This window comes from Canis lupus, chromosome 12 (genome assembly GCF_048164855.1).
Source record: "Canis lupus baileyi chromosome 12, mCanLup2.hap1, whole genome shotgun sequence".
Taxonomy (NCBI): Eukaryota; Metazoa; Chordata; class Mammalia; order Carnivora; family Canidae; genus Canis; species Canis lupus.
In genome coordinates this window covers 28,573,182-28,600,200 of record NC_132849.1, presented here as the reverse complement: position 1 = coordinate 28,600,200, position 27,019 = coordinate 28,573,182, and the positions used below count along the sequence as shown (strand labels likewise).

Genomic DNA, 27,019 nt, shown 5'->3' with positions numbered 1-27,019 from the left:
TTTTCCAAGTGAAGCATTCTGGCTGCAGTGGATACAAAATGAGGCTTTGTTTCTTAGATTAACTGTGTACGTGTGTGAGTGTGTCCATGTGTGGGTGGTCCTTGAGCAAATGGAACTACGAGGAGCTCCAGATGTACTCCTGGCTCCTAGGCACTTCCTATTGGGTGACAGGTATGGACCAGCGCCCAGGTACCCTGAGGAAAGCCCTCTGGCTCCTCTGCCTCCTACAAACTCCCATTTGCTAACCTCAGATCGAGAAGTAACTTATTCTGTCTGTTTACCCCTCTTCTAGTCCTTCTGCCTCCAGCTGAAGGCTGAAAATGCAGCCAGTCAGCGGTTGAAAATTTCATTAGGATCTGTGGGCTCCTCTTGGAGAGCAGAAGTACTGCCAGCACCTGCCAGTCGGGCACCTTCTCCCTCGCAGGCCTCAGTTTTCTTTGGCTGAATTGTAGCTATTGAATTGTATAAAAGATTCTTTTTTGCTGTTTATTTATTTATTTATTTATTTATTTATTTATTTATTTATTTATTACGATTTTATTTATTGGGTGCCTGGGTGGCTCAGTAGTTGAGTGTTTTCCTTCAGCTCAGGGCATGATCCCAGGGTCCTGGGTTTGAGTTCTGCATCAGGCTCCCCGGAGGGAGCCTGCTTCTCCCTCTGCCTATGTCTCTGCCTCTCCCTGTGTGTGTCTCATGAATAAATAAATAAAATCTTAAAAGAAAAAGATTTTATTTACTTATTTGACAGAGAGAGCACAAGCAGGAGAGTGGCAGGCAGAGGTAAAGAGAGAAGTAGGCTCCCTGCAGAACTCTATTTCAGGACCTTGGGCTCATGACCTGAGCTGAAGGGAGACACTTAACCAACTGAGCCATCCAGGTGCCCCTATAAAGATTTTTAACCCCAGCAAGGCCCAGGTCTTCCTCAGTCTTGTGAGACCTCTCAGCTTGGCTGCAGCGGCACGTGGAGCAGCTAGACAGCCTGCCTTCTTAGCGGTGTTGCTGTTCCCATTCTCAGGGCCTCTGTCAGGCTGCAGGATCCAGCGGGTGTGACCTGCTAGGGAAGCCCTACACTGCCTCATCCAGGTCACCTCCTTAGTTCCTGGTGTTTTATTTTTTATTTTTTGAAGATTTTATTTATTTATTTGAGAGAGAGAGAGAGAGAGTGAGAGCACACAGATCAGAAGGAGAAGACTCCCTGCTGAGCAAGGAACCCAATGAAAGACTCGATCCCAGGACCCTTGGGATCATGACTGAGCCAAAGGCAGACTCCTAATGACTGAGCCACCCACGCGCCCCAGTTCATGGTGCCTTAAAGTAATAAATGAAGAAAGTTTGATTATTTCTTATATACATTTCATAGAGAAACTTGCTCAGTTCTTTCACTTAATGGTAAAATGGATTTTCCATGAGTCTTGGGGATAGTTGGGGAGGAGCAGAGCAGGACAGAGAAAGAGACAGAGGGGACAGATGTTGACTTTTTGTTTGGACCAAGATCTTATAGAAATTTTATACCAAAAACTAAGAATGTTTGAGAGACTTATGCTTGGAGAAAACCCATTTCATTTCTTCTCAATTTATAGACTTTCATGGAAGCAAATTCTATGCTACTATGTCTCCTTATACCCAGTCATTAATGGTGTCTTCTGGATATTTTTCAATCTCTTCCTTCAAAGATACTGTCTGGCGTCTGTGGGGTGAGCCAGAGCCCCAGCCAGATCTGATCATCATGGTGTTAGCACCTTACCGTAGCTTGCTCAGGAGGGGGCCCACCCTTAGGACCTAGGTCTCAGGTTGGCATTTGACAATCAGGCAAATGCTCTGGGACAGATCCCTTTTTGTATGATCTGCTCTTCTGGGGGCGGGGGCCGGGGGAGCTCCAGTTACCTCAGCATTCAGAACAGTAAACATCTTAGAATCTGCTTTAGCTGTGTTCTTGCCTCTCATTAGACACACAAAGGAAAGCCTTGTTTATCTTGGAGAAGCGATTGTTTTGCTATTTTAAGCTTTAGGGCTTGTTCAAGCTACTAACAGTAGACTGGCCTCATTATGGTTTTTGAAAATGATTTTTTTTTTTTTTTTTTACAAGTCAGAACAAGCTGTCTTGATGGAGAATATTAGAACATGGACTCAAACTTGCTGAAAGTTGTTTTCTATCCCTGCCCTGCTTAGTGAATGCACAGTGAGGTGATAAATATTCATGGGATCCCAAGTGCCGCCTGTTTTGGGGGCTGGTTTTCCACTTGTTGCAGTCCATGGCAGGCTGCCTCCACACAGGAAGTGAAACCAGCCCTTAAGCCTTTTTACAATTCTGGCTCAGGATTTGAAGATTTGTTGATGAAAACAATGTTCTTTGAAAGTTTTGGAGCAAGGAAAAGAGGAAGCTCATTAGATTTTAGCATTGCATCTTAAGCATTAGTTGAAAAATATAACCACTTTGGGAGTCCAGAGATATAAGTTCTCATCCCAGCTTAGGTATTAACTTGCAGGGATACCTGGGATATGATGTTCCACCTTTCTGAAACTCCAGATCCCCACCGATCAGATGGAAGGGTGGATAGGTGATTCTGGGGTACATTCTGGGCAGAAAACAGATTCTGTCTGAAGGGGAGACGCATGATGGAATGCTTTCTCACTGCAGTTCCAGACACACTCCCTTAGCTCGAGTGTGAGCCTCCCAGCTATGCACCAGACTCTGGCTGTGGGTGATGATTTCAGGCATCAGCCTAGAAATAAGCCAGAGGCACTACAGCATCTTTCTTAAAAATGAGTCATGCCAGTGGGTTCTTTACTGTGGGCAGCTGCCGTTCCCTGCCGCCTGGGCCGTTTGTGCCTCCATGAAATAGCCCTTCCAGCTACACAAATGTGTGTTTTTGAGACCTGCCCAAACAAATTATGGCTTCTTACTGTCCAATCTGCGGGGAGCATGGACTCTTGGATTCTGGAAGACCTGGGGATGCTTATGTAATCTTTCTGGGCTGGGCAGAGCAGAGCACGTCTCCCAGGGTGCACAGCAGAAATCCCAGCATTCAGGGGGAATTTTATCATTTTTAAAAGTCTATTCATATATGATGTAATTTTATATTACAATCACAATATTTTATAATGTGAGTTATAGGATGTAAATCTCCTAAGCATGGTGGCTAGGAGGCCAAGGAAAAAGTATGCTAGGAAGCTTTTTCAAAATACAGAAGCCCAGGCCCCACCTAGGACCTATGGAACCAATGTTTAGGGTACAGCCCTGACCAGCAGGAGTCTGAGTCATTCCGTGCACATCTCTTGTTACACTCTACCAATGCAATGTGTCTGATTCTTCTGCTTGGGTTCCCCTGGCGATACTGATGGGGGAACACAGGGCTAGCTGAGGACAAGGTACGAGCTTGGGATAGCACATTGGCAAGTCCTTGAAACAGGGAGAGTGACATTCCTCTACAGACTCAACTCCTTCGATGTTCATGCTTTGCTAAGGGCAGAAGGCAATCTTAGCCCGGCCCCCAGGATCTGGTAAGTCTACTTTAACATATTCCTTTAGACATTTCCCTTTATCTCTAACCCCCCAAGATATGTGTTGGCAATCATCCTCCAAGCACATGGCCCACCGATACACATCTGAAGGGTCATGACTCAGGTTTTATTAGACGGTAATAAGTGACCTTTCCCAACAATACCTAGCCCCCTCAAGGTCCTGGAAACCTTGTTTCCAAAATTCCTTAGCGAGTACACTATCCTCAAACCCCTCCCAACTCCCAGGTATATAATCAGCCACCCCTCACAGGTCTGGGGCAGCCACTCTTCCTGCCCATGGGTCCTGTCCCCGTACTTTAATAAAACCTCCATTTTGCACCAAAGACATCTCAAGAATTCTTTCTTGGTTGTTGGCTCCAGACCTTACCTATATTCCAAAACTTCATCAATCCCAAGCTGCAGGGAAGAGTGACCAATCAAATGTGGTAACAAGGCAGGTTGCTCCCTGATCAGGAGATCATTTGTAGGAAAAGGGGGACTGAGCATTGAGCAGGGTGCTACAGCTGCTGCTATACACATGTGATAAAATTTTATGTAAATAGTGTGTTTGCTTTCAGCTTGTTCTCTCATTCTGTGTTAAGTTTGCTAGGCTCGTCTGGGTTGAACCGTGTTGCCCTAGTTTATTTATCTTCATAGGCAAATACGTGGATGTACTGTAGCTTATTTATCTGGTCTCCTATCTGGTCTCCTTTATTGGGCACTTAGAGTTTTCTAAATTTTTCTGTTACAGACAGTTTTGCTGGTGTAGAAATGTTGAGGTTTGCAGTACAGTTGAGAAAGAATTCTTGAGACATCTTTAGTGAAAAAAGGTGGTTTTATTAAAGTATGAGGATGGGACCTGGGAGCAGAAAGAGCTGCACTGGAATCATGAGGAGTAATTGATTGTGCACTTTCAAGTTGGGAGGGGGTTAGGGACAGCACAGGCCTCCCAGGTATTTTGGAAACTAGGTTTCCAGGACCTTAAGGAGGCTAGCTATTGTTAGGAAAGGGTCATGTATTACTGTTTACTGAAAACCTCAGTCATGAGACCCTTCGGATGTATGTCAGTGGGTGGTATGCTTGCAGGATGACTGACAACATATATCTTGGGGTAGAGACAAAGAAGTTTCCAAAGGAATTTTCATAAAGTAGACTCACAGGATCCTGGGGGAGTCAGGACAATGTCAAGCCAAGATTGCCTTTTGCCAAAGCGTCAACATCAGGCAGCTGAGCTCCCTGAGGAAGGTCCCTCTGCTTGTTTTAAGGACTTGTCAGTAGGCTGTAAGTAGTGAGGAAATATTTTTTCTTTTGCCTTTGTTTCCCACATCATTGCCATGAGCATTCTTGTTTGTAATCTTTCCCTTATAGAGATTTATTTGCTATAATAAAATGCACAGATTTTAAGTGTCGAGTTTGATGAGTTTTGACAACTAGGTGTCAAAACCACTACTCAAGTTAAGATGGCCATCAACTTGCATGTGTGTCTGACTGTGGGTAGACATGTATGAGTCTTTAAGGGTAGAAATGCTAAGTTATAGGTTGTATTGCAATTTCATCCTCATCAAAAATTGCCAAACTGACATTAGAGAAAAGCATTCATACTGTACATCCTCTAGGTACATTATTGCCATGTAAGATCTCAACTGAGGCATCCCTCAAGTATACTCTAGATAGGTCTGGTAATGCTGCTCAGGACTGGTTGTAGGCAGTCTGCAAAGCAGGCTAGACCATCTAAGCAGCACCCACTGGCCTTCCAGGCTCACCACCCAGAGCCGCCCCCCTGAATGTCCCACCCGCCCTTTGCCTGACACAAAGCACACTGGAGCCCCGTTCTGCCCAGCCCTCAGAACTAACCTCAAGTAGAGGCTTAGGAGCTGGGGCCTGAATGTGACTGGAGAGGTGAGGGTAAGTGTGACTGGGAGGAGTCCCTTCACCCCTTCCCGCCTGTGATGATCTGTGCAAGTTGCTTAGCACCTGTGAGCCTCAGGCTCCTCACTAGAACTAGGGGCAATGATACTCCCTGCCTAGGATCAGAGAAGATCGTGCAGGTAGAAAGGCTGGCAGAGTGTGAGCGCAGGCAAATAATACAGATGCTATGGCTTTTGCCTTAAACATAGTTGGATTTTTAAAATAACACTTAAAAAAAAAAAGACTTATTTATTTATTCATGAGAACACACACACACACACACACACACACACACACACACACACAGAGGCAGAGACACAGAGGCAGAGGGAGAAGCAGGCTCCATGCAGGGAGCCCGATGTGGGACTCGATCCCAGGTCTCCAGGATCACGCCCTGGGCTGAAGGCGGCGCTAAACCGCTGAGCCACCAGGGCTGCCCTAAGATAACACTTTTGAGATAATTTTAGATTCTCATGCTGTTTCTAATAAATAATATGGAGAAGCCCCTGTGTATCTTTCCCCTAGTTTCCGCCAAAGGGTAATATCTTAGGAAACTGTAGTACAGTATGGCAGCCAGATACTGACTTGGATACACTCCACCAACACAGGATTCCCTCATGGTGCCCTTTCAGAGCCTACTCCTATCCCTCTGCCCTCTCACCTCCTTAACCCCTGGCAATCACTAATCGGTTTTCCATTTCTGTAACTTTGTCATTTCAAAAATGCTATATAAATGGAATAATACTGTATTTTCCATTTGCTGCCATGACAAATTACCACCAATTTAGTTGCTCAAAACAACAAAATATCCTGTCTTACAGTTCAGTAAGTCGGAAGTCTGACATGGGTCTCACTGGGGCTAAAATCAGGGTGACAGGGCTCCTGAGTGGTTCAGTGGCTGAGTGTCTGCCTTTGGCTCAGTCATGGCCCTGGGATCAAGTCCCACATCGGGCTTCCCACAGGGAGTCTGCTTCTCCCTCCACCTATGTCTCTGCCTCTCTCTCTCTCATGAATAAATAAATAAAATCGTTAAAAAATCCAATCAGGGTGACAGCGGGGCATCCTTCCTTTCTGCGACTTGTAGGGAGAGTCTGTGTCGTTGCCGTTTCTAACTTTAGAGGCCATCCATAGTCCTTGACTCCTGGCCCCTTTCTCCATCCTCAAAGCCAGCAAGCATGGATTGTGTCCTTCTGGCATTTTAACACTGACACTAGGTCTTCTGCCTCCTTTTCTACTTTGTGGGCCCTTGAGATTACGCATTCCTGACAGCATTTGGTGATACCACTGTTGATCATCGTAGCCATCCTGACAGGTATGAAGTGATACCACACTGTGGTTTTAATTTGAATTTCCCTGATGGTTTACGGTGTTGAACACATTTTCGTGTGCATATTTGTCATCCATATATACTCTTTGGTGAAACATTTCTTCATGTTTTTACCCTTTTCTAATTGGGTTGTTGGTTTCTTACTGAGTTTTGAGGGTTCTTTAATAATCTAGATACTAGTGCTTTGTCAGATAGGTGGTTTGCAAATAACTTCTCCAAGTCTGTGGTTTTGGGGTTTTTTCCTTCTTAATGGGGTCTTTTGTAAAGCAGACATTTTTAGTTTTGATGAAATTCAATCTATCAAATTTTCTTTTTATGAATCATACTTTTCAGTGGCAAGTGTAAGACTCTCTGCCTAGCTCTAGATCTTGAAGATTTTCTTTTTTTCCTAAAAGTTTTATAGTTTTACATTTATATTTATATCTGTAACCCATGTTTAGTTAATTTTTGAATAAAGTGTAAGACTTAGGTCAAGTTTAATTTTTTTTGTCTTTGAATATCCACTTGTTTTAGCATCATTTGTTTAAAAAGCTATCTTTCCTTCATTGAATTGCTTTTGACTTTTGCCAAAAAGTGTGGATCTGTTTCTAGTTCCCTTCTGTTCCAATCTGTCTCTACCTCTGCCAATACTATCCAGTTTGATTATTGTGCTATGTAATAAGTTTCAAAACTGGGGAGACTGATTCTTCCTATTTTATTCTTCTTTTTTCAAAATTGTTTTAGCTATTCTAGATCCTTTGCTTTTCCACACAAATTTTAGAAGTATATTGTTTTTATCTACAAAAAAATCTTCCTAGTATTTTAGGAATTGTATGTTAAATCTGTATGTGCTTTTTCTCTGACATCAAATATATAGTTTCGACAACAGCAAATTCTCCATTCTCCGACCTCAGCTGGGCATCTACAATTCAATTCAGTTCTAATACTAACTACCTAGAGTTAGTGTAGACCTCACAGGTTAGGGGTTCAATTTCATAAGACCACTACGCACTTCACACACCAGCTCAAATCAAGTGTCCAGACCACCCACACTTCTGTCCAGCTGACCACAAATTCAGGGGTGCCCATGCCATCCTTTCCCCTTCAGGTTTGGTAGTTCACTAGACCAGCGTAACTCAGGAAAGCACTATTCTTACAATTACAGCTTTATTATAAATGATACCTCTCAGGAATAGCCAAATGAAAGAGATATGTAGGGGAAGAGGTTCAGAGCCTCCATGCCTTCTTTGGGTGTACCACCCTCCCAGCACATTGATGTGTTTACTAACTCAGAAGCTCCCCAAACCTTGTTTGGGATTTTTACATGGGGTTTTATTACATGAGCATGATGAGCATGATTGTTTTTAAATCATTGGCCATTAGTGACTAAACTCAATTTCCAGCCCCTCCCTCCTACCTTGAGGTTGGGTGTGGGTCAGAATATTCTAACCCTCTAAATCCCATGTTTTTCTGATGACCAGCTCCATCCTGAAGCATTCAGTGGCCCCAACCTAAGTCATCTTATTAGCGTGAACTCAGACATGTTCCAAAGGTGCTCTCACTCAGGAAATTTTTTTTTTTTAAGATTTTATTTATTCATGAGAGACACAGAGAGTGAGAGGCAGAGACACAGGCAGAGTGAGAAGCAGGCTCCATGCAGAGAGCCCGATGTGGGACTCGATCCCGGGTCTCCAGGATCACGCCCTGGGCTAAAGGCAGGCACTAAACCACTGAGCCATCCAGGCTGCCCTCACTCTGGGGCAATACTGGGGATTTTAGGAGCTCTGTGCCAGGAACTGGGGACAAGGACCAGTTAAATGTATTTTTATTATACTACAATCTGTATATCACTTTGAGGAGAATCGATTCATACTCCATTTATTTAGATCTTCTTTTATTTCGCCTATCAGTGCTTTGTAGTTTTCAGGATATGAGTTCTGTATGTGCTTTGTTAGATTTTTACCTAAGTATTTCATTATTTGGGAGTGATTATAAATGGTATTATATTTTTAATTTTGATGTTTATATATTCATGACTTAGTATATAGAAATAAAATAACTTTTGTGTATTTATCTTGTATTCTGTGACCTTGATGAAATCAGTTATTAGTTCTAAGGATATTTTTTATGGATTCTGTGGGATTTGCTATGTAGACTGTCGTATCTGTAAATAGTGACTGTTATTTCTTCCTTTCTGATGCTTTTTTATTTCTTTTTCTTGCTTTACTGAAAAGTTCTTGGCTAGAACTTTGAGTACTATGTTGACTAAGACTGGGGAATACAGGAACACCTGGATGGCTCAGTTGGTTAAGCATCCAACTCTTGATCTCAGCTCAGGGCTTGATTTCAGGGTGGTGAGTTCAAGCCTTGTGTTGGGTTCCATGCTGAGCATGGAATCTACTTAAAAACAAATTAAGGGGGACCCCTGGGTGGCGCAGGGGTTTGGTGCCTGCCTTTGGCCCAGGGCGCGATCCTGGAGACCCGGGATCGAGTCCCGCATCAGGCTCCCGGTGCATGGAGCCTGCTTCTCCCTCTGCCTGTGTCTCTGCCTCTCTCTCTCTCTGTAACTGTCATAAATAAATAAAAAAAAAAAATTTTTTTTAAATTAAACCAAAAAAAAAACAAATTAAGAATGGGGAAAGCAGACATTTTTGCTTTGTTTTTAATCTAAGAGGAAAAGAATGAACTTTTTTTTACCACAAAATAAAATGATAGCTATTGGTTTTTTGTAGATGCTCAAGTTGAGCAAGCTCTCTTCTCTTCCTATTTTCTTAAAAACTGTGGATGGTTGTTGGACTTTGTTAAATGATTGATCTGATTATATGACTTTTTTTTCTTTAGCCTGTTAATATGGTCGATGACATTGATTGATTTTCATATATTGAAACTTTCTATCCATGGAATAAATTCCACTTGATCTTGGTATATAATTCTCTTTATATATTCTGAATTCCATTTGCTGATATTTTGTTAAGGAGCTTTTGCATCTATATTCATGAAGGATATTGATCTCTACTTTTTTTCTGTACTGTGTTTGTCTAGATTTGGTATCAGGACAATACCAGTTTTGTAAAATATATTGGCTTTTGTCCTCTCCTCTTCTAGTTTCTGGAAGATACTATGCATTTGGTGTAATTATCCAGTGAAACCATTTGGGCCTGGAAATTTGTTTTGGGGGGAATTTTTTAGACTATGAATTTAATATTCTTTATAGTTATAGGTATATTCAAATTATCTGTTTCATGTTGGGTGAATTGTAGTAGTTTGTTTCTTTCGTGGATTTAGTCCATTTCCTTTATACTGTCAAAATTGTGTGTAGAGTTCTTCATAGCATTTAATTATTACCCTTTTGATATCTGTACAGTGAATAGTAATATTTCATGTTTCATTCCTGATATTACTGATTTGTGTCTTTTTTTCTTTGCTAGAGATTTGTCAATTTCATTGGTTTTTTTTTTTAAGATTTATTTATTTATTTATTTATTTATTTATTTATTTATTATAGACACACAGAGAGAGAGAGAGACAGAGACAGAGACACAGGAGGAGGGAGAAGCAGTCTCCATGCCGAGAGCCTGACGTGGGACTCGATCCTGGGACTCCAGGATCATGCCCCGGGCCAAAGGCAGGTGCTAAACCGCTGAGCCACCCAGGGATCCCCTTCATTGGTCTTTTTAAACCAGTTCTTTGTTTCACTGATTTTCTCTGTTGCTTTTCTTTTTTGCAATTTCATTTCTTATAAATATATTATTTTTTGTTTTGCTCTCCTTTGTCTGTGTTCTGAGCTTAGGTTACTGAATAAATTTTCCCCTCAGCACTGTATTATGTCACACAACTTTTGATATATCTTCATTTTCATTCAGTTCTATATATATATTTTTATTTCCCTTGAGACATCCTCTTTGATCCAGAAATTATATAGAAGTTTCGTTTGCAAGTATTTGGAGAATTTCCTGTTACTTTTCTGTTATTTCTAATTATTTCCATTGTGGTCAAAGAACACAAACTGTGTGATTTTAATTCTTTTAAATTTCTTGAGAGTTGCTTTATGGCCCAGGGTATAGTTTATCTTGGTTTATATCCCATCGTCATTTGGAAAGAATGTGGATTCTGGTGTTGTTGGGTGGAATGTTCTATAAATGTGGACTAGATTCTTTCCATTGGCAGTGTCACCAAGTTCTTCTATAGTTGTATTTTTTGCCTCATTTCTCTGGAGAGAAAGAGAGATGGTGAAATCTCCAACTACAGTATTGATTTATTTCTCCTTTCAGTTATATCAGTTTTTGCTTCACATATTTTGCAGCTCTTTGCTTTGGTACACATTCATTTAAGACTGCTATGTCTTGGTAGATTGAGTCTTTTATCATTATATAATTTGCCTTTCTGTCTCTGGTAATTTTCTTTGCTTTGAATTCTACTTTATCTGATATCAGTGTAGCTATCCTGCTTTCTTTTGATTAATGGTTGCATGATGTATCATTTTCTGTCTTCTGCATTCAACTTGCCTATATCATTATACTTGCCATGGATTTCTTATAAACAGCAGACAGCTGAGTAATGTGGTTTTTCAAAAAATTTTATCCATTTATTAGAGAGGGAGAGACAGAGAACAAGCTGGGAGAGGAGGGGCAGAGGGCAAGGGAGAAGCAAACTCCCCACCGAGCAGGGAGCCCAATGCAGGGTTCTATCCCAGGACCCTAAGATCATGACCCAAGCTGAAGGTAGACGCTTAACTGACTGAGCCACCCGGCACCCCTGGGTAATTAATTAATTAATTAATTTATTTATTTATTTATTTTCCCTGGGTAATTTTTTAATCAACTGTGCCAATCTTGGCCTTTTAATATACTTAGATCATTTAAATTTAACATAATTATTGATATTGATATTATTAGGCATTGCTGTTTCACCAGTTCAAGGTAATTATAAAATCCCTATCTCCTTTTAAGTTTCTTTACTTCTCTCTTTAAAACATAATTATCTTAAATATTTCTTCTTCATATATAGAACTATAGCAGAATAGCTGACGGTGTTCTAATTTTTCTTCAACTATCAGGCATAATTTAGAAAACTCAAGAGGAGGAAAGTCTATTGTATTAACCAATATTTTTGCTTTCTGTGTTTTTCCCTCCCTTCCAATGATTCAGGTTTCCTTCTTTTATTGTTTTCCTTCTGTTCAGAGAATTTTCTCTAGCTATTTTTTAAGAGTATGTCTGCTGATGACAAATTCTTACTTTTCTTTCATCTGGAATATTTTGGTTTCCCCTCATTTCTGACAAATTCTAAGTTGAGAGTTCTTTTCTTTTAGCACTTATGCAATGTGCCACTTCCTTCTGTCCTCCATGGTTCCTGATGTGAAGTATACTGCCATTTGGATTGTTTTTCCCCTGTAGGTCAGGCATCATCTCTCTCTCTCAATGCTTTGAAAAAAGTCTTCTTTGTCTTTACTATTCAGAAGTTTGACTATGATGTATCTTGGTGTGGATATTTTTTGGGTTTATCCTACGTTAGGTTCACTCAGATGTTTGATTTGTAAGTTTATATTTTTCTCAGGCTTAGGAAGTTTTCAGCATTATTTCTTCAAGTGCTTTTTCATTCTTTTTTTTTTTTTAATTTTTATTTATTTATGATAGTCACAGAGAGAGAGAGAGAGGCAGAGACACAGGCAGAGGGAGAAGCAGGCTCCATGCACCAGGAGCCCGATGTGGGATTCGATCCCGGGTCTCCAGGATCGCGCCCTGAGCCAAAGGCAGGCACCAAACCGCTGCGCCACCCAGGGATCCCTGCTTTTTCATTCTTGCTCTCTTCTTTCTTCTCTCCTTTTGGGACTCTGTTAATACAAATGTTAGATCTTTGGTAATAGTCCCATAGGTTCCAGAATCTGTTCATTTTTTTTCTTAGTCTCTTTTCTCTCTGTTGTTCAGTTTGGATAATTTTTTATGGTTCTGTCTTCCAATTCACTGATTATTTTTTTTTCTTCTTTAACAGAAGCCCCCTCCCTTCTGTTATTGAGCCTACCCATTGAGTTTTTTATTTTGGTTATTGTATTTTAAAGTTCAAAAAGTTGCATTTTTAAAAATCTATAAATTTGATTTCTTTACTGTGACTTTATATTTCTTTGCTGTGGCTTTCCATTTTTTCATGTGTTTCATGTTCATACTTGCTTATTGAAATATTTTTATGATTCATTTTTTAAAGCCTTTTTCAGGGACACCTGGGTGGCTCAGCAGTTGGGTGTCTGCCTTCGGCTCAGGTTGTGATCCCAGGATCCAGGATTTAGTCCCACATTGGACTCCTGCTTCTCCCTCTGCCTGTGTCTCTGCCTCTCTTTCTCCATATCTTTCATGAATAAATAAATACAAATCTTAAAAAAAAAACCCCAAAAAAACCTTTTTCAGATAATTCTTTTTCACTCGGTATTGGTATTTCATTCAGTTTGAGATCAAATTTTTTATTGAAACCTGACCTATGCGGTATTGTGTTATGAGACTCTGGCTCTTATTTTTTATCATTTATTATACTGGGTTTCCTCTCGACTGTTCTGGCTGGCTGGGGAACTATGCTGCCTCTTCACTGCCTGCTGGGGGTAGAATTCTGTTTTCCCTTCAGCCTCCATTGTCATCTGAGTGTGAGCTACTGCTGGTCAGAGGTGCGATGGGAGTTCTGGCTGTCCATTAGGTTTGCACTGATACCTCCTATCTGGGAGGGGCCTTATTACTTCCTAACTGTTCCCCACTGTACCTCCACTGATCCTAGGGGAAGAGGAGAGATGCCTTGCTGGCATCAGTGAATAGCCCGACTCTACTGGGCCTTCTCTGATACCACCCTAGTGGGGATGGGGAGGGATGCCTCGTTAATGCCGGATAGGAGTGGAAATCCAGGCTTCCCACATGGTTTTTACTAACATAATCCAGTGAGGCCCAGCTTTCTACTTGGACCTCTCTGATACCACCCGATGGAATAGTTGTGGCACCTCTTTTCAACCCAATAAGGGTGGAGGTCTAAGCTCCCCACTTGACCTTTGCTGGCATGGGTGGAGATGGGACCATATTTTTTTCTGGGTGGTTTACCTGGAGGAAAATAGTTTATTGTCTAAAAGCCTTTTGTCTTGATGGACTCTCCCTTTATTGGTCTTTTGGGGAAAAATGGGTTTTTGTTGGGGTTTTGTGTTGGTGTTTGTTTTGTTTTTTAGTAGTGGTCTTTGCCTGGTAACATTTCCAAATTGAGACATATGGAGCCGAAGGAAAACCCAGGGAATTCATCATGATGGTGCCTAGCATCCAGAAGTCCCCAGTTCAGATGCCTTCTCTCCACTTTTCAGAGTAGTTGTTGTTTGTTTGTTTAATGTTTGTTTCTGTTGTTTTTATTGTACTCAGTAGGAAGTGTAGGGAAAAGTATATCTGTTTTTGGACAGCCCACTGCCTTTAGAAAAGACTGACAAACTATTCTTGTTAGATGTTTGATGTTCCAGAAATAGACACATTTTAAAAGGAAGTAATTTTTTCTTTAGAAGAATGGCTTTTTATTTTTTTAAAGATGTTATTTATTTATTTGAGAGAGAGCGCACATGTGTGCAAGTGGGAGGAGGGGCAGGGGGAGACGAAGAGAGAGAATCCCAAGTAGACTCCAAGCTTCTGCAGAGCCCAACATGGGGCTGATCCCACTCCCTCTCCCCCAGATCACCACCCTAGCCAAAAGTCAAAAGTCTGACACTCAGCTGACTAAGCCATCCATGTGCCCCGATAAAGGCTTTTTATTAGTAGGCATTCAGGTATTGGTGGGCTGAAATGTATGTGTTGGGAGTGATATGATGGAGGAATTAAACTTGGGGACTGAGAGTCTCTCCTAGATCTCGGGAAAGCCACATCTGGCCCTTGGGGAGAACCAACCCCAGACACCCCAGAGCAAACTGCTCTACTCTGGCCAGAAAGTGTTCTTTCAGTGTTTCTGTAACACTTGATGTGCTGCCAAAGGGGAAAGAGAAGGAAAACCCTTAGTTAAGTAAACATATATTCATATTTCACTGCAAGAGGTTGAATGGTCTAAGTCAGCATAATTGGTCCCATATGTTCAGCATTGATGGTCCAGACATGACTAGTTGCACCTTTGAAACAAGACAGATGAGGTGTTTCTGTTATGAAAATCTTACGTGCCATTTATTGCATGTCTGTACATGCCAGGCACTGCATGGAGTTTTATGTGCAGCATTCTATGATCTCTGAAAGAAGGAGGTGTTATGTGTCTTACTTTACAAACAAGGAGACTGAGTCTCACTTGGACCAGTGACTTGTACAAGGTCTTCTGGCCTGAGTGGCTGAGCTGGGTGGGGATAAACCTTCCTTTTTTGACTCCAGAGTTCTTACACTTATCATGCTCCCAAACCACAGGCATTCGAACCTGAGCCTTCTGGGTGGGGAAGGCTGGACTCTCAAGAGCTCCCTTACCCAAGGCAATTTGGGCTACTGGATTCATTCCCTAGACCAGGTGGTCTAACCCTGGCTATGCATTAGAATCGCGAGAAGATATGTTTTTTTAAGTCCTGATACCCAAAGTGCACCCCTGACCAATAAACTTGGGTGCAGCTTTGGGTGAAAAGTAGCCATGGTGTTAAAAAAAAAAAAAAGCCATTTAACACCTTTCTTGGAGAGTCTGATATCTGCTAGTTTTGAAGGCATGCTGGAGAGTTAGAAGATGATGATGAAGAATCACAGTCAGATTCTGGAACTCTTTTCTGGCTGAATTGGTGTTCCTTTACAGAAAAAACTTAAGGGTTGCCGTCTGCTTGGGAAGCTTCTTTTGCAAAGGACTTCTACCAAGAAAAAGTTAAACGCCCAAGTCACAAAGTGGGGTACAGGCTGAAGGATTTCATGAGGGCCTTGGGACTTCACTGCTGAAATGTGTGCACAAGGGGGAAAGGCACAGGTAGGCTCTGTCTTTTTTTCTTTTAAAGATATTATTTATTTATTTATTTGACAGAGAGCACATACAGAGGCAGGGGGAGCTGCAGGGAGAGGGAGAAGCAGGCTCTGCACAGAGCAGGCAGCCTGATGTGGGGCCCCCTGGGATCATGCCCTGAGGGACTGAGCCACCCAGGCATCCCTGCTTTTTTTTCTTAAGCCAAAAAAAAAAAAAAAATACCAGGGGAAGTGGGGAAGTGATCCTGGTTATTATCATCATTGTTGCTTAAAGGTCTGAGCCCCTTTACACCCTCAGGGCTCAGAGAAGTTGAATAGCTTGACTTGCTAGGGTCCCTGTTTGCCCCTCCAGACCCATCCCAGGAGGCCAGCCTGTGGGAGGGCAACAATGAATTGACTCCTGGCACTGTGGCTGCCCCTGGTTTGGGCTAAAATGGATACTGTGATGTATATTTGACTGAGTATATCCCTGTGTACTGGCACAGTTGTTACTTATCTGAAATTCAAGTGTAACTGGAATGTCTTGTTTTTTAGCTGGCAACCCTATGCCTCGTTGGGGGCATGTGGAAAATCTGATCTACCAACAACCATGTTTTATACCTGACTTTGGTTTCTTCCCTCTGTGCAGGCATGTCAGTGGGGTTTTGCTGCACTCCCTCTTTTCTGCCGCCATGCCACAGCTGTGACCCCTCCATGCAGAAGCAGCCAGACCATACATTCCCCTTGCTTCCCAAAGCTCCTGCCAGGCCCATTCTATTCAGCTACTTGGTTTCTGCTAGCAGGGCTTTGTTAGCGTTGGTACAAACGGGACTGTTCAGGAGTCAGTTTCATCCCATGAATGGTCCTTTTTTCTGTGTCACTTTTCTCAAGTGGTGGTGTGCATTCACTCGAGGGAAGTTAATGTTTACCATTTACAATCTGGGGACAATTGAGTCAAGTGATCTCAGAGTAAAGGTTTTAAATTCTTCTCTCATTAAGTATTGTTGCTACTTCTTTATCAGTTGAGAAACCTTCATGTTTACATAAAATGAAACAAAAACTAAAGTCACAAGTTTCTGTTTGTTCTGGGTTTGGCCTCCGCCAGCGTTAGGGATAAAGAAGGAGAGCCCTTAAACTAGATGACAGGGGGGATCCCTGGGTGGCGCAGCGGTTTGGCGCCTGCCTTTGGCCCAGGGCGCGATCCTGGAGACCCGGGATCGAGTCCCACGTCAGGCTCCTGGTGCATGGAGCCTGCTTCTCCCTCTGCCTATGTCTCTGCCTCTCTCTCTCTGTGTGTGACTATCATAAAAAAAAAATAAATAAAATAAAATAAACAAACAAACAAACAAACAAAAAACTAGATGACAGGAAGCTGCCCAGGCCATGATTCAAATAGCAGCCAGAATGATGGGGATGGGGGAAGGGAGGCAGTCCTGGTACAGCCCTTTCTCTTGGAGGGGGACACAGGGCACTGCAGGGGAAGGGAAGGGATATGGGCTCCAAAAGCCTTCTTGTAAACTGCAGACCCACCCCTGAAGGAGGCCTTACCTCCAACTGCAGGGGGACCACTTGATAGTAAAGCCCACAGCAGACAGGTCGAAAGGAGACCCTTAGCTCCTGGGCAAAGGGCATCCTCCCCTCTGTTGCTGCTTCCCTGGGCTACATATACTTTGCAGGTGGGAAGCAAAGAACACAGAGGAGTTCAAGGCTATCCCTCACTCTTGCATCCTCCCCTGGGCCTCCCAATTCTGAGGCTGAGCTTCAAAGAGCTCGCTTGACTCCTCTATTTTGTTGTTTGAGGAAGAGTAGAAAGAGCAGGGCAGTGGGTCCGACAGGCTGGCACTTCAGTCCTGCCCTTATTCCAATGCTCAGGCCAAGGCATTTCTGCTCTCCCTTTCCAGGCACCCAGGATTGTAGAGCAGATTGATGGCACCTGACACCCAAGGCAGGGTTGAATTAAATAGGGCTCGCCAACCCACACTCTTCCTCCTGTAGCACTGCCCCCCTGCCCAGTCCTCCTCCCATGGCTTGGAGGGCCTCCAGGGCCCAGGATGCTGCTCAGTGCTGGCATTCCACCCAGTACCCCTGGACCTGCAATAGTAGCAGCTTCTGCTTCTTTTATCCACCTTGGGCTGTGGTTCCAAGGTTTGGAGAAAAGGAAAGAAGCTCATGTTATGAAAGGGAGGCCACTCAGCCAGACAAAGATACCTTAGAGCCCAGAGCCTTCTGGCCATCACAAACCAAAAATTTATTTTCTCTTCTCATTCACGGGTGGCAATTATGTTGCTCCAATGTTGCTATTCCCCATGCATTGACTAAGATCTCTCTGATCAGTCCCAGTACTTATTCCTACAAGGCCTAGGCCTGGCTTCAGAAACCCTACTTCAGGTGGCCAACAGGCCCAGGTTCAAATGCAAGCCAATGACAACAACATCTACCAAAATCAGTAGAATGTGCTGGCAGACCCTGTACATCTGATCATGTCCTACCACGAAGGCACTCTTATCCTTGAAGGGGATCAGAGAGGTTAAAGAGCTTTTCTGAGGTCATGTGTCAGGCAGCAAGGGACTTTCCTGGGCAACCATGGCTTAATCACTAGCCCACCTGCCATCATACACACTTAGCAAGCACTCAGCCACTATTCATGGATTTAAAGATGAGATGTGCTAGTTGATCACACAGAAAGTCGCCTGTTCACTAGCATTCCCCAGCTGACCAATTTTGAGTCTAACAGACTAAGGTCCCTAAATGTCTGGCCCACTGTGGCTGTGTGTGGTTGGTAGGAGGTGCTGCTTCAGAGGCATGTCAACATCCCACCTCTGTCCCACTCCCAGCCTAGGAGTGACGCTCTCTCCCCTGCTCACCCTTCCGAACTCTGCCCACATCACACCCATTTATGAACACACTGCACATTAAATCCATGTCATGCATCCATCCTGCTGGGCTCAGAGGATGTCACCTCCAACTTTTGAGGAAGCTACAAATTTGTTCAGAAATATAAGGCAAACCTGCATGAAACAATGGACTGTATATCCAAACAATTTATTTTCCAGATGAATAAATATTTGCAAATCATGTCCCATAAGCCCATCCCTGTGCTTAGCACTGGAGGTCGATGACAGGAGCCACACTCCATCTATGAAACTGATGTTGGAGTCCGGTCAAGGGCTGGTGGTGATTAAGAATGCGCAGGGATGCTCCATCTTGCAGCTGCAGGGCTGGGTGGGACTGGGCCCCTGGGGTTGGCAGATGCAGCTGCGGGAACAGCTGGACAGCTACTCTCCCACCTGGGTGGGAGGCCATTTATCCAAGGCTGCTTAGTAGCAGTTACTTGTTTAAGGTTTGACTTCTCACTTTAGTGGCTTATCCACTCCACAGAAGGAAACAACCTTGAAAGGAGCGAAGGGGGGGGTCAAGTTTCTTGCGAATTCCACCCAAATTACAGCCAGAAGCAGCCCTCTTATCCGGGTGTGCTGTATAGAGGGTATTAAATTCCCATTTAGTCTCCCTCAGCTTTAATACATCTCTCACATTGATTGAACGTTGTCTCCAGTGTTTCTCCGTCCAGCAAGCCTTTTGCCATCATAAAGATGAGTTCTAGCACGTTAGGGAGAACGAGAAGGTTGGTTGTACAAGCATCCCTTGTTGGCCTGGTCTACTCCTCCTGCCATAACTCCCCCCAAATAATTTTAAAGCCGTCCACTTCTGCAAGGAAAAACAGGGGGAGGGGTTTCCATTGTACATGGAAGTAGTCAAACAGTGAAAAGTTAGCAGCTTAAAATGTAATCTCTGAATGGTCATTGGCAAGAAAACTGAACTGGAAGCAGCCTCCTGGCCTGTGTTTTAGCAACAACCAGAATTGTGACCACTCTGGAGAACTTTCCCGTGTTCTGAGACTACATCTTTCCTAAATACTTCGTGTCAGATCAACCTTTCTGCCATGGGACCATGACGATGGCGAGGTCAGCCCCTCGCCTCTCCCCCATGCGTCCTGCTTCCTAGTCACTCTGCTGGTTAGGTCTCTGCTATCTTCCTGGCGGTTCCCCACCTCCTGGCCTCCTCCTTCCTGCTCATCTTGCTCTGGCTCAGCCGGATGTCAGTGCGGGGGGCGAAGGGGGGTGTCAGGTATGGCTCTGATCTCCTCCCTCCCGTGCTCAGAAACCTTCCAGGAATCCCTGCTGTCTCAGCCAGGATTCAGGGCTCTCCGCTGTCAGCCTGTATCCACTTGCTCTGTCACTTTAGTCCTAGCACAGGAGCGCCACCCTACAGCTACATTCATGTTCCAAAACTATTAGGGCCTCCTTTTTCTCTTTTATTATTATTATTTATTATTTATTATTTATCTACTAGGGCCCACCGCCCCTGCTCCTTGAAACCCTGTCCACACGCCCCTCCTCTAATTCATGCCTTTACTTATTCATTTACACACTTATTTTGAGCGTCTTCTATGAACTGGCTATGGTGTGGATGTGAGACCTCTTGGGACTCTCGATCCAATAGAAGAGAAAGAACTGAATGAGGAATCACAAAAGATGTTACAAAAGGGAGGGCCCCAGCACCTAATTAGTTGAGGGGGGAGGGACCAGGGCAGGCCTCCCGGACCCTGTCAGTACAGCCCCCCACCCCAGTGAGCTGTGTTCCGTTTCCCCCTTTAACTCCTGGGACTCTCTGCTGCTCCTTTTCTGGGGCAAGTGCCTTTCTGTACCCCATCAGACTATTACAGCAAATCTTAGACCCAGGAGGTGCTGTGTAAATACTCATTGGGAAATGAATCATTGTGCCAACCCCTGACAGTTCAACGCGGAGTTTAGCTATCTTTACAGCCATCCGTGGTGATTACAGGGTGGGTTTGCTGCTCCTGACATCATCTGAGTGGGTGGCCTTGCCTTTAGTTTCTTCAGTCAGCAGCTTGGCTCACCGAAAACTGAAGATCATACCCGACTGTAATCAAAGGTTATTTTGCAGAGTTCAGGTTACAAAACAGGTTTCCATTTTATATTTCCTGTGCTTCTATAAATATTTGAATTTTCCACTACCAACCTGGGTTACCTTTATAATTTGGCATTTTAAGACTTTTTTTTTTTTTATTTATGATAGTCACAGAGAGAGAGAGAGAGGCAGACACACAGGCAGAGGGAGAAGCAGGCTCCATGCACCGGGAGCCCGATGTGGGATTCGATCCCGGGTCTCCAGGATCGCGCCCTGGGCCAAAGGCAGGCGCCAAACCGCTGCGCCACCCAGGGATCCCTAATTTGGCATTTTAAATGTCGTTAAGTAAATTAAAGAAACCAAAGAATTATTTGCTTCTCCCACTCCACTTATTTGCCTTATATTTAAAGAAAAACAAAGTTACCTGGACATACCCCTGACTTCCAGTCCCATGGATGTCAATGAATAAGGACTATAGGTGATTTGAGAGACAAAGGTGAATTTTAAGTGCTTCGAAGTCTCAAGAAAAAGAGCGTTCTTGTGGAGGGTCTGAAGGCATGAAATAAAACAACCAGAGCATTCATAACCACAGGAAGTATCCCCAGATTCAGAGGAAGATGATGGAACTGGATGGGACCCAGGCAGAGCTTCACCGTTCCCTGCTAAGAGCACAGGTCCACACTTGGGCATAAGATTTGGCTGGCATGGGGGTGACAGGAGAGGCAGAGGCCCCTCTCTGCAGAGTCACCCTGACCTCCATTTCCTGGAATAAATGAGCATTCCCATCACAGCACACTCATCTGTCTGGATGGCTGGGCTCATGGCCAGCCTGTGGCTGACCCACATAGCCTCCCCCAAAGTATGCAGAGGGCCCCTGCTCTCCCACAACCATAGAGACCTTGAAGCAAGCTTTCTCCAGTTTCTTATAGTGAAATATCTTCCTTTCCCACCTGGCATTCACCCTGGAGGCAGTTCTCAAATGCGTCAACCTTGAGAGCCAACCTGGCATGAAAGAGTCACATGGAGAAGACTCCCTAATAGAAGCTATGACCTTCAATTGAGGAAGATGTGCAGCCCAGCGTGACTTGGCAGGAAGCCAGGCAAACAAATTCTCAGATCCTTCTTTCTGCTTTCAAATCTCCTGCTTATATATCCATTGGCCAAATAAGTGCTTGGTGGACTACTTATGCTAAAAATTATTAGTTGTTCATCTGAAATTCAAGCTTAACTGGGTGTCCTGTGTTCTTATTTGCTATATCTGGCACAACCCTAAACAGAGACACCCCCCTCCTCCACTCCTTGCACACACATACTCAGGAGCTCGGGAGGGTGTGACATCCTGAGTGTGGCAGAGGCACAGCTGTTGAGTGGAGATGGGCACCTCTTGGTACCCCCAGTCACTTACCCACAAAACGCCAGGCCTGTGTTTCTCCTCCCTCCCTCCCTCTGCCTGTCTCGACCACTTGTGGCCAGCGTGTTTGAATACATAACAACCAGCATAGAATGTATGCTCCAGAAGTACTATTAAAAAAACCAGAAGTACAACTATTGTGGGCCAATACTTTTAGAAATATTTGTGGGTCAGATGAAATCAACATTTCCAGGTCTATTTCAGCAGGCAAGCATTTTACTGGAAGCTCCAAGTTATTCTGTAGTTGGTGATATGAGTGATGGATTTTTTTCCCCCATACCTAGAGATGGATCATGTTGAGGTGCAAGAATTGTAAACTCCTGTCTTTATGACCAGTAGCAGCCTTTGCAAGGCCACTGGCCAAATGTGTGGCATAGTCTGTGACTGAGAACACAGTGAGAATAGTGATCTCAGGTGCTGTCATCTTCCTGACACGCTGTTGAGTTGGGGATGAAGGACTTCAAATGACTCACAATTTTAAAAAATGGGTGAAAGTAGTCGAAGGTGCAAACTTCCAGTTTTAAAATAAATAAGTCCTGGCTTGTAATGTACAGTATGGTGACTATAGTTAACAGTACTGTATTGTAAGAAAAAAATACCATATTGTATACTCTCTACCTAAGAGAGTAGGTCTTTAAAGTTATCATCACAAGAAAAAAATTTTTGTGACTATATGTTGTGATGGTAGTGAACTAGCTAACTAGATTATTATGATCATCATTTTGCAATGTATACAAATATCAAATCATTATTTGTATACCTGAGACTAATATAACATGTCAATTATATCTCAATTAAAAAAAAAAGAAAACAACTTTTAAGGGGGCACCTGGGTGGCTCAGTCGTTTAAGTTTCTGACTTGATTTCAGCTCAGGTCATGATCTCAGCCCCATGTTGGGCTACTTGAGATTTTTCTCCCTCTCTCTCCACCCCTACCCCCACCCCTGCTAGTGTTCACACACTTTCTCTCTCTCTAAAAAAAAAAAAAATTAAAAAAGAAAGATTTTTGATGGGGGGAGTTATATTTCTTAAACATTGTTTAGAAGGTAAGTGGACAGATGAATGAACTTGTGAATGAGAATATACATCCAGACATGTATGTTAAATATGTTTCACACAGGACACTGAGGATACCCCATTTCTCTCTCATCATGACCCTAGAGATTGGGAACCTACTGGAAAAACTCCATTATTTAAAAGGATAAAAATCCGTCATTCTGTTTTGCAGCTGTTGCAGAGGTGAGAGAAGAAACCATGCCTGACCTGCCATTGCCAGGAGGCCTGCAAGCTGACCGCACATCATTTTCCCTTCCTCACACCAGTGGGTACCAGGTGGAGCCTGCCTTGTTTTCACCAGCCCAGCCTGGAGGAGCCCATACAGAAAATGCAGCTCATCCTGGGGTGACCTCTGCTGGATTAAAGCTCCTACCGCCTCTTGCATTTAATCATACGATTGGCCACATAATACTTTCTGAACATAAAGATGTCAAATTTAATTGCTCCATCAATATACCTAACATGTACCAGGACATTGCAGTTATTTCCTGGTGGAAAGATGGGAAGGAGTTGCTTGGGGCACATCATGCAATTACTCAGTTTTATCCGGATGACGAAGTTACAGCAATAATTGCTTCCTTCAGGTACGTGCTCTTTCTTCCTTTTCTTTTTTAAGATTTTATTTATTTATTCATGAGAGACACAGAGAGAGAGAGAGAGGCAGAGACACAGGCAGAGGGAGAAGCAGGCTCCATGCAGGAAGCCCGACATGGGACTCGATCTCGGGACTCCAGGATCACGCCCTGGGCCGAAGGCAGGCGCCAAACCACTGAGCCACCCAGGGATCCCCTCTTCCTTTTCTTATTGTTGTTATGTTATTGCTGATTCAAAAGCAAAAGCCTCATAAGTTAAAAGACAGAGGCTTTTTTGTTTGTTTTCGGTGTTAGCAACTGCCCGGTGCATTTAGAGTGTAGATTAATAGCTGACTATATTGTTGATCTCTTTTACTCTGATCTTGGCCCCCCTGGGACTGTTGATTATCAGATGGGTTCCGGGGAATTACTTGCCACCCGACCTACAAGTCATATCAGGCCCGCTTTACTCAAGAGCCCTCCCAGTGAGTAGGAACAGTGTTTCTTACCTGTGAGGAGATATCTAAATCACCCCATGGGCATGGAGTTTTGAAAACATCCCCATCCCTTTCATTTGCTTTATCCCCCCTCGCCCACTTGTCCTCCCCAGCACCCCCGGCTTCTGCAGATCATGGTGCTGAGATAGCCCTCATACCTGTTGGGGTGGGCAAGAGATGTAGAGTCCAAAGTCTGGGAAAAGGAGACAAACCTTCAGCCAATTGGGTCCCTGTCTCCATGTTCTACTTTGTTGTGGCAGGGGCCAGCTGAATGTGCTACGGGGGTGACAGGGCTAAGCCAAGTCAGCATGTATAGCTGGAAGAATCCATTGTCCCTGGGATTGAGTCATTGTATTTTCAGAGTACAGTAGACAGTGAGCCTGCTGCTGCTTCTCCCCCGTCCCTTTTTTATTCCTCTCCTCTTTAGCCAGGAGGGGTTTGGGTTTTTCGTTTTGTTTGTGTTTGAGTCAGAGCCTCCTTGAATGTACAACCGTAGAGTTCAGTGAGCCTGTGGTCATTAAAAGCTCAAAATGAGGTCAAAGCCATACCATTGGAGCAAGTGCCTTCCCGAGTGGAGCCCTCTTTGGTCTGCTACGTTTTCACTTTCTCTGGCCTGATATTTGGGGCAGTCCCAGACAGTGTCATGTCTTTTGGTGAATCATTTTATGTTTCCTTTTCAGAAAACTGCCTCAGAGATACCACAAGGCTTACAACTCCAGTTAGAGTTTAGTGTGTCCACACTTCCACAAGATGCACGTGGTTTTTTTTGATAGTTTTTTTTCCAAGATGTGGGCTTGGTTAGCATCAAAGCAAAGAACACAGCTTTCACATTTTCCATTGATTGGTTTAAACTCTGGCTGGGTCTCTCAGGCTGCCATTCTCAGCCAGTGGCTGAGACCACTCAGGAGATTGGACTACATTCTTTTCTGCATCAGCTACAAACCACAGAGGTATTACCGTGCTATAGACACAGCTTCTGATGAGAGAAGACCACCATTTAATAATAACCAAGGAGCAGTGTAAAGGTCTAAAGAGACAGACAGAAAGCTGGCACATTGGTCTCATCAGGTATCATTATGAGGAAAGCACTGCCTTGCTGTCTCTCTGGGCCTAGGAATCCTGGCCAGCAGTGAGACCATGGGTGAGCTGCCCCTCTTGCCCCAGGTGGGTTTGGGTCAGATGACCCACAGCTTCAAGTGTATTCTAGGGCTCATGAGATGATTTCAAAGAACCTAAATTGGAGAGTTTTTAAACTTAGAGTAGATAGTGTTGTATCTTGGATATATGTCTTCAGAGTTCAGAATATGACCTGGATCCTATTTTTAGAACTTTAGAAAAATAAACTATATTTTTTCATGGATCCAGCTTCATTTTCAAAACTCATTCTGAAGGGGAAAAAATTCTTACTTGATCTCTAAACTAAGCGATAAAGCAAATTTAGTGCTCTGAATTCTTAGAAAAGGTGGACACTGCTGAATGGAGTAGCTTTGGAGACAAGTCCACCATTATAATATTCTTCAACTGTATTAAAGTCATGTTCAGATGACCCAGGAGCTATATGGTGATTCAGTGAAGTAAATTGTAGTGACTTAATCAAGATTATACATATTTCGGTAATTTCTTGACAGGAGAGTAAACACTCTACATTTGATATCTCTTAGATGAGGACCCTGAGGTTCCTGTGAGTAGGCTGACTATGACCAGGATCACTAGGGAGTAAGCTGTCACCCTTAAGCAGGGGGCTTGATTTGCACACCTGTAGTGTCCTTTCTTCCCACATCTCGTGGGTCCTAAAACAAGTCTACTCTGGTTCCCAGGAACAGTGAAGAGTCAAAAACTCTAGGCTTTTAATATATGGAATTTAATCAGGAATTCATTAGCCTGCAATTTTGTTGGAGTTGCCATTAATAATACCAGTATGGACTACGTGTATTTAAGGGAGTGTACAAAATGCCAATGTGTACATATTGGCAGGAATCAGAGCAATTATGGAGAGAAACACAAGGTATTTGGAGCTAGGTCACAGGACCATTTTTGTATGAGGTGTTATTATAAGAAAGGCTAGAATTTACATGAATTTTGAAAATGATGGGGTCTCCAGTTTGAGGCCCCCACACCGGTTTGTTTCAGTATACATCCTTTAAATATGAAGCAACTGTGAGTTGGTGGAGACTGCCAAGATTGTGGATGTGATTTAACTTTCTCAGTCTTTCTTGCTTCCACATTTCCTCTTCTATATCAGACCTCACACTTAAACTCCCAAACCCCCTGTTCTGAAAACAAGCATTGGTCAATTGTCTGGTCTCTGACCCTAAAACAAGACCTGTTTCTGGTTGAAGGTGTAAGTTAGGACATGTGCATCCTTAATGCAGTGGAGCTCTCCTCTCTTTTTTCTTTTTTTAATTTTTATTTATTTATGATAGTCACACAGAGAGAGAGAGAGAGAGAGAGAGGCAGAGACACAGGCAGAGGGAGAAGCAGGCTCCATGCACCGGGAGCCCGACGTGGGATTCGATCCCGGGTCTCCAGGATCGCGCCCTGGGCCAAAGGCAGGCGCCAAACTGCTGCGCCACCCAGGGATCCCCGGAACTCTCCTCTCTTACTCCTTCCATTGCTTCCACCCCCTCTTTTCCATGGTGGTCCAACACTATCATGTTGCCCTCTCCCTTCCAAAGGAAGAAAAGACTGTGATGAAGTAATTTACACTAGGGAAAGCTTTCTTTAGCATTCACCGGTGACATCATTTTAGACCTAAGGAGTAGAGATTTTTTTTTTTCCCAAATCACAACACAGGCAACTGCCCACCAGTGATAAAAACGGACAGCCTTGCTTGTGATGGTATTTGCGGGCAATCCATTACTTACTGGATGAACCACTACCTGCATGAACGTCGGGACATTGAGACAAGGAGGGTAGAGCTGGTCTGTACCCTCCTGCATGTGCCT

At 43.6% G+C, this 27,019-nt stretch overlaps 1 protein-coding gene across 2 annotated transcripts in view; it reads left to right on the top strand.

Annotated features, from left to right (window-relative positions):
- MERTK (MER proto-oncogene, tyrosine kinase) overlaps positions 1 to 27,019 on the top strand; it is a 111,246-nt gene that overhangs the window by 5,784 nt on the left and 78,443 nt on the right. The window contains exons 2-3 of one of the 2 annotated variants that reach the window (XM_072770238.1): positions 10,221 to 10,340; positions 23,178 to 23,589. In XM_072770238.1, the coding sequence (XP_072626339.1) occupies positions 10,325 to 10,340; positions 23,178 to 23,589 (428 nt within the window). In that variant the 5' untranslated portion in view covers positions 10,221 to 10,324. The remainder of the gene's footprint in view (positions 1 to 10,220; positions 10,341 to 23,177; positions 23,590 to 27,019) is intronic. The other variant, XM_072770239.1, reaches the window with a different exon arrangement.